This window comes from Etheostoma spectabile, chromosome 5 (genome assembly GCF_008692095.1).
Source record: "Etheostoma spectabile isolate EspeVRDwgs_2016 chromosome 5, UIUC_Espe_1.0, whole genome shotgun sequence".
Lineage (NCBI taxonomy): Eukaryota > Metazoa > Chordata > Actinopteri > Perciformes > Percidae > Etheostoma > Etheostoma spectabile.
The window spans coordinates 17288118-17301301 of record NC_045737.1 but is presented as its reverse complement, the minus strand read 5'-3'; the positions used below and the strand labels follow the sequence as shown (position 1 = coordinate 17301301).

The 13184-nt window shown below is 36.7% G+C and overlaps 1 protein-coding gene across 1 annotated transcript in view; it reads right to left on the bottom strand.

Annotated features, from left to right (window-relative positions):
• Window positions 1-4721: 4721 nt before the first annotated feature.
• The window catches only part of castor1 (cytosolic arginine sensor for mTORC1 subunit 1), a 22089-nt gene continuing 13626 nt past the window's right edge, over window positions 4722-13184 (bottom strand). The window contains exons 4-9 of the mRNA XM_032516899.1: window positions 12370-12505; window positions 9695-9818; window positions 8888-9004; window positions 8606-8688; window positions 7655-7749; window positions 4722-5097 (exon numbers count right to left, since the gene is read on the bottom strand). Coding sequence (XP_032372790.1) covers window positions 5026-5097; window positions 7655-7749; window positions 8606-8688; window positions 8888-9004; window positions 9695-9818; window positions 12370-12505 — 627 coding nt within the window. The 3' untranslated portion in view covers window positions 4722-5025. The remainder of the gene's footprint in view (window positions 5098-7654; window positions 7750-8605; window positions 8689-8887; window positions 9005-9694; window positions 9819-12369; window positions 12506-13184) is intronic.

The window sequence follows — 13184 nt, the reverse complement described above, 5'->3', positions numbered from 1 at the left end:
AGCCCATTCTTGATGTAGATGTCCTGCAGCTGCTCAGAAATGTTGGTGCCAGATATTGTGGAGTCAGGACACTCGTCTGGAACTGCATCAGCTATAGGTCCATGATACAATATCTGTAAAAAAGGAAGTGGATGAAAATAAATTTACCATAAAAAAAGTGCGGGGTGAAAGTGATAATTTAAAACTGCACATTTGTAAATCAAACAAGAACCAAAATAGAAGGCATTTCAGTATGTGAACTACAGTTACACTCTTGACAAATAAGGTCATGAGGACTTTTGGGATTGATTGAAAGTAAAATGACATGAAGGTTAAGTTTACAAGAAATAGAAATTTAAAGTCTTGGTAAAATGTCAGATCAGTTTCATCTCAGTTCTTCCAGACACAATTATATTATTGTATACAGTTTTTCACATAAACAACAACGATACTGATACAAAGATATCAGTTAAATTTGTTGTATAAGGGAACACCACAATGTTAATGGTAGCTGTTAATGGTAGCAGAAAGTGATGTTAGCAGTTAAAATGTATCACATTTTTGATATTCTTGTTGGCATTTTTTTTAGCAATAGCCATTCAACGTATTTACATTCTGTAATGAAAAGAAAATGTAATTATTTTACATATTTTGACAGTGGATCAGATTTTACAGGGACTAATAGAACAAGAAGGAACTACTTTTTTATTACGCTCTTCTGTTGTGATTTTGTTTCGCTGCGCTGTAAGCAAACACAAATTTGTATTACTGACAAAGAAGTGGCTCAAAGAGGTTGCACTTGTGGTTACTATGGTAAATACGAGTGTCACCAAATCAATTAAGACCAAAATCTTAAGGATTACAATTTTAAAGTTGGTGCATCTTTAAACTGACGTTCTCTGTGTATAGATGACAGATGAAATGTCTGTGCATGAGTTTCTGATTCAGCGAGGGAATTAATGTAATGTGATGTAATGTTTTTGTCATCACCGTTTAGGCTATTATGAGTGCATGGGATGGACTGATGATGTTTTGTCAAATACATCAGCGATGACTTTACAAAAGCACATGAAGGCAGCAGGGGAGGGTGAAATTCTTACAAAAATAGATCACTTTGTCGGCAAGTGTTATAGATAGCCTGGGAGACAGAAATCTCCCTCTGATACTGATACCCTCTGATCACCACTGTCTTCTGTTGTTTTCTGTTATCTTCTTTTGTGTTTCATTGCTTTGAGGATGGAGGTCTGGTAGTCTAGTTTTTGCAGCTTTGTTTCTATTAGTTAGTCTACACTTTAGTTTGGGGGGGGGGGGCTCCAGCTTCTTCTTCTTTTTTGTTCTTTTTGGCCGGACCTCCAGATTCCCATAGTTTTGGTTTAATCAATAATAGTTAATTTGTGAATAAACCTTAATTTATGTTAACTATGCTCAGGTTTGGTCACATTTAAATTATGACTGTTTTCTGTGGCCGTAACATCAAGTTAACTCAGATATTAATCCGAATAAGAAAGGAGTTTGTTGCCACAGTAGTTACCCTATGTGGAATTTGCCTTGCCCTACACATTAAACATGAATTATTAAGTCACAAATCTCGAAACCAACAGCTGCGCACGATGATGCCAAGATCAAACATGAGTTTTGATCAAGTGACAAAATGGGTTTTGGACCAGTGGATACATTGAAATGTTTTGTACCAGCTAGCAAAACTGTCCCCAAGAGTGCATGGTTACATCAAACTATGGAAAGGAAATATGTCATACAAGAAAAAAATGACAGCATGACAGAATCACTGAGTGGAACTTACATATTTATCCAGTAGCTGTTTTGCGTCAAAAATCAATAGATCTGTAAGAGAATTGGTGCTGTCTAAGTCACAGCTGGTGTGGATCGAAGCAGAACAAGTTAGCCTCCACTGGACTTCCATGAGCAGCAATCCAAGTACTAAGAAAAAAAGATCATGTGGATATAGGTGACACAAAATGTAACACAGAATACTAGGTGAATAAGAAAGAATTCGGCATCTTTTAGGATGTATTTCTCTTTTCATTTGGCCTAAATATGTGGGGAAAAGGCCAACATTAGTTCCTTGTAAGCAGTCACAAGCCAGTAATGTTGGGAACATGTACCTCAGATAAACAGAGAAAGCTCAAAGCATCATGTTGTTGTTGTTTTTTTTCAACTTGTCAATCAAAACAGAAAAGAAAATTACTTAAATATTGAATAAGGGGATATACTGGTTTTCAAATTTATAGGACTGCACACTCACATGACTACTAAAACAAATAAATGCACTTAAAAGTCAGTACAAAAGGTACTGCTCATCTATGCAGCAAAATACTTTTTAGATGTTGTATTAATTGTTACAAAGATATTTACCATAGTGCCTTAGAAGTCCATTGAGTTTATAATCCATCATAGCCAGCAGTCACTGATTTACACAATATTCAGCGGTTCTTGAGAAACAACACTTTATAACAGCAAGGTGACACTTTGAAAAATAATTGTAACTGGTAACCCTGCATTTTAAATGCTCATCTACTCCCACTCATTGACACACACACACGCATGCTACGAGGAATGACAACATTTTGTGATGAAAATTTCCGTTCATCAGTCATGTTATGACATTGTGCTGCCCTTTGGTTTCAGCTGACGTATGACTTAAATGCTTTATGTGCTCATCAGATACTATTTTGCAGACCGAGTTTACGCTCAAAACGTGTAATAGTTAAGTAATAACATAAAATAGACATTGGTGTATTGTGTGTTATTTACAAATGAAAATATCAACAGAGAAGGGAAACAGAGATGACAAAGAAAGCACCCTGATTAGAGAAGTTTAATGTCAATTCAAATTCAATTCAATTTTATTTATAGTGTCAAATCTATCTTGGGACCCTGTACAGGTAGAGTATGTCTAGACCACACTTTAATTAACAAACACCAAACAATTCTCACTCAACAATATCAACAAAATGTCCCCCCACAAAAAGACAGATGACCCACTCCTCCACTTACGGATCCTCTGCCAGTTTCAGACGAGTTTCAATTTCTCTCACTTAGTGATACGGTGGCGAGTATGAAACCAACCTCTCATCCCCGTAAGATTGTGCAAACTTCTGTTTAAAATTTTCTTGGGTCTATCACTCGTGATAATCTCTTATGCCTAATAGGCCCCTGCAATCTCTGTTCCTGTATACTTTAAACATGTTCAGTTGTGTTTCATCTCCTAAATTGTAGATTTAAAAAAAAACTACTGTATTTTACTAATTTCCACATAGTAGTTGTAACTAAAATTTATTCTCGGACAGCCTATTCCCAAAGCTGAAATGTGTTGGGTTTGTTTCATCTTCAGTTAAGTCAGGCTTCAGGCATTAAGACCAGGAGCCCTGCTTTTGACCAGAATGTCAAGTACCTTGTTTGCTCCCGTTGTTACCGTTTGAGGAATATCACTGCTCTTTCTCCATCACCGGCTGGGTTGGAGATTTTTTTTAAATAGCTTTCATCTCTTTAAGACATGGCTTATCTGGGTCGACCTCTAGCTCACCCAGTAAGAGCGAGCGCCCCATGTAGGTTGAGTCCTTCGCAGCTGCCCGGGTTTGAGTCCAATCTACGACCCTTTGCTGCGTGTCATCCCCCATCTCTCACCCACCTTTCCTGACTATCCGCTGTCACTATAAAATAAAGGGCAAAGACCCCCAAAAATAATCTTTAAAACAGGTCTTGTTTTACCACATCCCAGACTCAAAATCAAAGGTGATAAAAAATGTTTAAAGGTAATGGCTCCAAGACCTCCGTTTAATGCAGGAACAGATCAAGAACCACAAGGAAGTTCTAAAAAAGTCATCGTTAATATTGCAATCACTGTACTTGTTCAATTCCTAATAAAACCATACATAGCCTGTCATCTTAACTTCATATATTTGACTCACGAGGGATTAATAACAAGCTAAGGCATTATCTGTCAGTCAGGAGGTAGTTAATATTTGTTAGAAAACGCAGTTGTGTTGTAAGCATTTGCCCTTTAAGAATTTAACTGGCTCATGCCAAGAAGTCAACAAAGAGTACCTATTTTCAATACTTTTTATTGAATGAAGCAGCACAAACATTACAAATATTTACAGAATACTTTTACTTCAAATTGTACAAAACTTGTACCAAAGAAAAAAAAAATCTAAGTCAGAATAGGATAATTAAAAGTTTATTGTGCAAATACAAAATAAGACCTAGTGTTATTGACCTTGGCTAATACTACGGTTAAGAAATGACCTCCTAAAAAAAATACTGACTAAGCCTACGGTCCTGCTTGACAACACTTGAATTAGTTTTAATACACAAGAACTAACTGCTCATTGTTCACAAACCAAAACGAGTGAGCCCTGTTGTCAGAAAATAGAAATTCTCAGTTTTCTTTTGCATAAAAATGATTTTAAGATCAGCATTCTTAGAACTTACTTGCATTTCAAGCTTCACACTTTACGTTTCACAAATGGAAAATTGCAATTTGTGCGAGTGGCCTTCTATTCAAAAAGAAAAAATGTATTTTAGACAGATGGCATTAACATATGGACATTAATGGAAGACTAAGTTGTGTGTTTATAGCACTGGTAAAATGTATGCAAGTGTGTTCTGCTGTTTGCAGCAAAATAACATTATGAACAAATCAGACCACGTAATCTCAAATCCTGCATAAGAGAGAAAGAGTCTATTTTGTGAATTTGAATGTGCAAGTGTTTGTCTGTGTGTGTGTGTGAAGGAGTGACTGTGCATTTTGATATGCATATGTGAGCTTGTGGGCCCCCTGGGACTCAGTGCATCCTGCCTTAGATAGGTAAGACAGGAGGCCTCACAGACCAACTGTGTATGCACACCATAGAAAAGCGCTTCTGGTGTTCATAGCAAGTTTGTAGTAGTTAATACTGCTGGCAATGCAGTGTTAGTCTAGGCACAGGGTTAGCCTCTTTTCCTACTGGCCTGCCACACTTGGCCACTGGAGTGAGAGACGGCATATTGAGCCAGTATCATCCAGCTCAGACCGGACTTCAGAAATCAACTGGCGGCTGGTTCTTTCCTCTGATGTTGGAGCATGCCTGTCACACTCACTATGTCCTCCTCAGGGACCTAGAAAAGAAGACAGTTAAAGCAGTGCCAGTTAAGTTTTCTCCTCCTTGCGGGCAGCGGAACAAGCTGTAAACACAACATTATAATAAAGTTACTATGGTGAACATGTTAAAAAGCTGCCTGTTTACACAATCAGCAGACATGGAACCCCTAAATTCACTCTCCTTTGTAGCTTGTGATGTGGTCTCCACCAACTCCTTTAGCTGCTAAATGCGGTAGTTGCTAACTTTGTGTGGATGTTGGTCAGGTAGGGTCCAGTAGGTTTATAAGATCTTTAACCATGAATACAGCTGCCAAAGTGAGAGTGAACCAAAACAGTATGTTTTTTGGGCCAAAAAAAACCCAAACAATGAGTTGAAAATCAGAGTAGACCAATAGATAAATGTAGTTAGGTGTTGTCTACATAACAATAAAAATTCAAGAAAGTAATGGACCCAGAATTGAGCCTTGTGGCCCTCTAAATGGAAGTACAGTGGCTTGCATAAGTTTCAACACCCATGCTAAAGTTTACTCACCTCTATGTTAAATTCCCATAGAAGCAGGCAGATCTTTATTTTTAAAGTCCCGTTATTTCATGGATCCAGGATATTTATTCATTCACAAAGAAAATTGGTGTCCTTAAAAGGTTAGATTTTCCTAAATCTTTTGAAAAAAGGCATTAAGATCAATTTCTAAAAGATGTTTTTTATTCCTCTTTTAATCAACTTTAGCATGGGTGTGTAAACTTATGCAAGCCACTCTATAGCCTGCAAAATCCCAGATTTTCAAATCTAAAAGTTCTATTCAAAGTTATTGTTGTTGTAGTATTTGACTTGACTTTAATCATACAACACATTTTCACAACAGTTTCCGACGACGTATAGATTTTAACTATCGCTACAGAGTAAAAGGATCTAATGTATATCTAGAAGTTTTCCTAGCCTACCTTGCAACGATCATTTCCCCTTTTAGCACTGTTTACAAGAAGTGTGCAAGCGGAAGACACTGTGATGTCACAGCTAGTTTTTTTTTTTTAAACCAATGGAATTAGCTATTACTAGGCCGGTCTGTGGTTAACATTGATCCCACTCAGGTTAAAAGGTTCCGGTAATGATGAAATATCATGACAATGATTAAGTGCAACAACCTTCAATGATTAAGACTCAATGACATGCTGGGTTGCATAACGCAGCTATGTAAGCAAGTTACACACTCACAGCATTCTGAAGGTAGAAATATAAAAAGAACCATTAAATACCATGTGGAAACTCAAAGACTCAACATCATGTTGAACATCTATCCTTCATTTCGTTGACCTTTGGTCAGTATTTTGTGACTAAGCTGAACAGCCTAACTTTCTCAGACTAGAAAGTTGTATGAATACTTCACATTGCAAAGAGGAAGGAGAGTAGAAAGAAACAGGATTTCTATTAATGCAGTAATATGAATGACTTGGTTCATCCCCAGTGCACACTCTCAGTCTTAGGGTTTTATAGTTCAGCATTCAGTACAGTATTTTTAACCTAACTTGTTTTGCAAACTAACCCACAAATTAAGGTTTAGGGTATAGTGATTATAAAGCGGCCTAACAATATATTTAGGACTTTAGGGATTAGATAAGTCAAAGACTAAAAAGTCAAGGTGACAACGAGCAACAGAAACCACAAAACCGTCTGAGGAGATAAGAGTCTTCTCTAACATAAAGATACTTAGCTTTGCCGATTTACTTCGTGACAAATATTTTGCAATCAGTTTCTGGATCACATTTCTTGGTAATATTCAAGATAATATGGGTGGTAGGAGTTTTAGACTAAGTTGGCATGTGGTTTGTATTTAATGCATCTGCGTCTGTGTGGTAAATGGTAAAACAATCTATACTGAGATCACTGAAAACACTGTTTGAAATGGATAAACCATCGTTATTTTAATTGGTTCGGGCTGAAAAAGACTTTGACATTGCATCAAATACTCTCACCTAAGTTCTACTACATCTTAATTGAAGAAACCTTTATTATTGCCTAAATAGTGTATCTGTGTACATTCCACACAAATATTGTAATTGCTAGGTAATTATACAAATAATGTCCAAAATTAGATGCATTTTTAAACACATCATACACAACACATTAAGTTGGACAACAAATTCAAGGACAACTTGATTGTTATTAAATTCAGACTCCAATGAGGCCTGTTTTAGGCTTCATTTTCTGAATTATACAGTATTTTGATCAAGGTGCAAATGCATATGTGCATTATAGGATTTTTGAAATCATATACTTGCTCTTTGAGGACTTTTTTTTAAACATACAAGACCATATTTTTTTAATACTTTTATCTCTAATTTGTAGACACATTTTCAAGCTGATTTGAAATCACCTGCCTTAAGCATTCCTCATGATTAAACCTCACAGGACTGCTGGTTAATGTGACATATTCTTGGTCTTTATCTGTCTGTAGCTCCCACTTTACAAAACAAGAATCTGCGCAAGAGTAAACTTTTGAGTCACAAATGGGTCGAGGTTTTGACAACCATGATGAATGTGGTGCCGCGATAATGGCGAAAATATTTTGGACTCACCAGAGCATGGTCGAAGCTGAAGGTGCTTATATAATAGGCAGAGATGTCGCTGTCAGCCAGAGGCTGAGATATCTGGGCAACTATACCACATTCATCTAAAAACAGAGAGTGGAGTATTAGTATCACAAACATTCGCAGGTGTTAAGCCAAATTTAAAATCTTTATTGCATAGAAATATAACCACATGATAACATAAAATATCTCATATTTTGTCAAATGTTGCCATATTTTATTAAGTCTGTTTTCTATGTTCTATGGACTATAAGTACAATATTGTACATGTAATTTAAAAATAATAACAAAACAGACACTACTGATGGATCCATTTACATATTTTAGCAAAACACTACCCAATCCCTTACAAATTTAACACCTCAATTCACAAAATATCACAAAATACATAAAAATAAAAAAATAAAACAAATTGAAATTAAAAAAAAAAAAAATAGCATCAGTCAAGAACAATGAAAATAAATAAACCGGCAAAAACATCTTGGTAAAATGAAGACTCCTATAACAAAGTTGTTTTTATTATTTCAGAACCACAAAGTAATTAATATAATAGTATTAGTATATTATGTAAGAGTATTCCAGTCACATGGAAAATAATCATCCCGACCCAAGGGCCGGGTCGTGCCGATATTTTCCGCCACAATCCTCGACCGTGGCAAAGGACAGTATTAATTAGGTTATCAAGACAAGAAAGTCTTCTATAGGATTCCAGGGCTTTGATTACGTTGCTGCCTTGATCTGTTACCCACACTATTTGGCTTGATTTTTGGGCGGATCTAAGCTCTAGTTGGAGTTGAACCATTTCTGATTGGATTTATGCCAATGGTCAGACACCAAGGCTGTTCCAAAAGCAGATGGAACTTCCCCCTCTGACTAACGTGCTCTAAACTGTAGAGTAAATTTCTATAATTTTAGGTATTTAAAAGAAAGTGGCCTCACCAAAGCCAAGCGGTTGTCCCCCTATACGGACCATTCTCCACAGCTCCCCGGAGGAGCTGGTGAAGAGAAGATCGGCAGGAAACCTAGAGCACAAAGATCACGCACTGATTTCTACCAAGCAACCAAGTGCAAACATGCACAAGAGCATTCCAGAGACAGACAGGGGAATACCTTCTAATATGAAAATGTGTTGGTGCTGCAACATTGTTTTTAGCGTTTAAATGTGCATTCTTAAGATGTCAAAGGAGGACTTGGCCAGTGTGAGGTATTAGGACTCCTTACTGTCTCTGAGCCTCAGTGTCCATCACCAGGGAGATGTAGCCATCAATGAGGGAGAAGGAGAAGAACTTGATACAGTCCAAGTCCTGGTTGGGAGACGACTGTGCATCCTCTTTGGGACTACAGAGGAAAAAAAAAAGAGACATTTGATGACATTAGAGAAGCAAAAGTAGCTGATATTATTTAAAGAAATACAATTTATATATTAATAATTACAATAATAATAATAATAATAATAATACTACAGGAAGTAAACAATACACAGAGATAGATAACAGTTATTCAAAAAGGGATAAAAAACAATGATAAAAGAAATCTATTAAATATTTTTTGGGAGTATATATACAATTTGGATTTATGTTATGATCTGCTAAAGACCTGTGGAGTAAGGCGGAAAGGTTATTTGATGTTCCATTTCCATTTTATTATATTTTAAATGTAGCTATTTTGGTAATCTAGTTGAACTTCCTCTTAGTGTTTCTCTGCCACAGGGCTTGTCAATTGATATTTTGAATTAAAAGAACATGAATTTTAAATACTTTTGATTCTAAAACTACAAAAAGAAAACAAGAACAAAAGAAAATACACCAAAATAGACACAATTATTAGCCTTGTATGTAACTTACCCTGCACAATAATCCCAATAATCAATAATTATCAATAATTCTCTATGTTGACCCTTGTATGACCTGTGTGGCTGTGTATTTTTTATAAAAAGCCAAACGCCAGTAAGCCGATGTCTAGCTTGCATCGTGTGCTGCCACCGTGTGTTTCAGAGAGGTGCTGCAGTTGTGTGAGCAAGTTCCTCACCAGTTGGAATAAAAGAGGACGTCAATGAGCGTGGTGGCGATGGACGGCAGTGTGTCTGGGTCCAGAGACATGACACAGAACTGGTTCTGGGGGATCAGCACCGGGTGAACTGTGGCCTGGATGGCTGGAAGAGCAAGGACAGTGTTAGTTTGTAAGAAAAGCTGAACTACAAGTGTTTTTTTCAGAAAAAAAAGCATTACCAACAGATGCACCGAAGATTTTCCTTTCTTATACTCTTACTTATTTCTATTTAATAAAATACAAAACAAAAAGTCATAGAGAGATCTTTTGAGACATTTTTATAAATGTAAACCGTAACAATCCGGTCTTCTTCAGGCATTTTAACTCAAACCATTTACTAGAGTCTGGAGTTCCTGTATTTCTTTACATTTGCATTATGCAAAACAAAACAGAATTTCCAGTGGGTACAAAGTTTCCAAATTATTCTGACATGTGGAAAATATGGTCTTTGATGATGACATTAAGCCGACATCTTAGGGATGCAAAGATTTGAAAGATTGTGAAAGGGTGGACATAGTTTTCAGCATTTTCTGCTCTCGTCGTACACCATGTTCTGTAACTTCATCGTGATGTAACAATAACTTCCTGTAAGGGACACAGTGATTCAATATAGTTCAAATATTGCTGTATGTTGGACCCAGACTGTTTGCATTGTTTCTTTATGTAATCTCAAACACAGCAATGTTTGTGTCAAACATGGCTTTGTTAGGCACGACAGGTGTCCTAGGAGCTTCCTCTAGCTATAAATACATATTACATTTCACTCTTTAATGGCACACATGGTTTGATTATTGTCAGAAAAAGCCGGGCTTGAACATAAAACAACTACCGACAAGCACTCTTGTTTCTGTACTTGTATAATTATTGGTTTCAATAAAGTAGTTTTTTCTCATGGGGCTATTTCTAAAACAAAAATCTATAACAAAATCCTGATGTCTAATAAACAATAATTACACACTGAATGTAGAAATTTATAGGGGGTGGGGAACACATGGTTAACGGATTCTCTTATAAAACTTAATTTCTTTAATTTTCTAATTAAAAAAAAGTGGTTTATTAAACAGCTTTTATTTTCTAGTGTGATCATGAAAATAATTACACTACATTCTTAAGAAGGCTTCAGTCTGTTGTGCAATACTCTATATAAAAAGAATATATACAGTGTGTTTATGTCTCGGTTAATGTGACTGCCTTACATTTAAAATTGAGCTGTGCAGAGTTACAAAAATACAGATTAATAATTCAGACTTTAGAAGTGCCAGAGCGACTACAGGAAAGTTTCTCAAGTTTTTTTAAACTGGTCTTCTAAAGTGCTTGTTCTACACCATTACTTCTACAGTTACTCCTACAATCATGCAAGAACAGCAATAATGCGTGTTTCACTCACATCTGGGTTGTGACCTGTGACTATCAGACAGTAAAATTAATGGACACAGCCACACCGTATATTTCCAACAGAGACCAGTGTAGTCTATTAGAAGCACTTTTCCGGTGATTGCTGAGCGATACCGCGCAACTGCAAACTGAGCTTGATGACGTAGATCTGATGTGAGCAACCTGTCTGAAAGTTGTAAGTCTTTTGGTAGCTGTGCCAAGAGAAATCTCAATCATTTTGAATCTTGCAGAGACGGAGAGTCTAGATATGAAGTGTGTAAGGCAATAACATCGGCACAGGCTAATTATTGCTAACTAAAATGCTAGTTAACATTAGTAAGTCAACTTAAAGAGCTAAGTCGAAACTGCCTGCAAGCTTCTCATGTACTGTATGATAATTCCTCTACTATGCGACAGAAAGTCACGTGGTTATGACACAATCGTTAGACTATTTTTATAAAAACGTCTGCTACGAAGCAATAACGTGAGAAACAAGGTAATGGAGGCTTTTATGCATTGTCGTGTTTCTTTAGAAATAATCGATGGACAAATAAGAGTCTTTAAAAAGGTCACATGGCATTAAAATTTCCCTTGATGAGTTTTTTTTTTTTTTAAACATTAATATGAGTTCCCCCAAACCTGGGTATCCTGCTCTGCCTTTGAGAAAATGAAAGCTCAGATGTACCGATGTGGAATCTTGCTCTTTATGAGGTCTTAAGGGGAAAGGTTCCCCCCCCCCGGCCCCATTTTCTCTGCTTGCCTGCCCAGAGAATTTGGCCCATTCATGAGAAAGAGAGAGACATCATGGCTTTCAAACGAGCAAAGTGGCCCCCTCCTCCTCAAAAGTAAAGCTGTGGGACTGACTCTAGTGGCTGTTATTCTGCACCAAGACTGAATTTCGGGAAACAGACTTCAGATACGGTATTAGGGGACCGCTAAGGTCTATGTAAAAAGAATCCAAAAAGCACCATATCATAGGACCTTTAAACACTTCAGATGTAAAGTTATTTGCTGTCAAAGTGATGCCAAAATGAATGGCAGAATGCTAACGACAGGTGATGGCTTGTTAGCATCAAAATGGCTCCATAGGAGGTACGCTTTGTGGAGACTCGCTTTCCCCCTTGGTGACTATAGAGCACTTCCTGTTTGATGAGTAAGTCTTTTAACTTTGCACAAAAACCTGAAGGTGGTGCTAGAGGATAAACTTCATGCTCTGAGACATGCTCAATCAATACCTGGGAGGTAAGGGAATTCATACTAAACAGGACAGCGACCGATACCTTCTTTTCCGTTCTTTTGGAGGCCATTGGAAACATCCTGACAATGCATAGGGACAGACTCTCCTCCCACCTCCTTGTAGATATTGAACTCCTCCTCCAGAGTTCTGATGACTACCGACAGGTCTTTCTCTCTCACCTACACAACACACATGTGGAGCATAAATATCACATATTCTACAATGAGTTCATTTGCCATACAAGGTCAGTATGCCTTGTGTTTGAGCAACGCTGGCTCATTTAAAAAAAAAGGTCCCATGGCATGAAAATTTCACTTTTCAACAGCCTTTTTTTGTTTGTTTTTTAAAGCTGAATTTCAGGAAAGAGACCTCAGATATGATATTACGGGACCACTAAGGTCTACATAATATGGAGGAAATATTTATTCATAATTCAAATTGAAAGTTCAAAGAGAAAATGAAGCCAGATCAAAGTAAAAAAAAAAGAAATCGTATTATTTTACTATGCTACTACTAGGAAAAATCATGCCATAATTACATTTAAAAAATAAAAAAGGAAACATAAATGCTTAAACTGACATCTTTGAAATCTTTTATTGATTGAGAGAAACCTCAAATATGATACTCAAAATGGAAAATAGAAAAGCTTAAATGGAAATCCTTAAAATAAAATCTCAAATAGATAAATGAGAAATCCTTTTATTTTAGTCTTTCCATTTTATAAATTTTCAATTTTATCTTTTAAATTATACATTTGGAAATTGCCGTGGCTGTAAAAGAAGTCTGACGTCACAGCCATCTTGCTGGCGGCGGGCCAGTGATTCTCAGAGACCCCGGTGTCAGCTGGAAGTCTCTCCC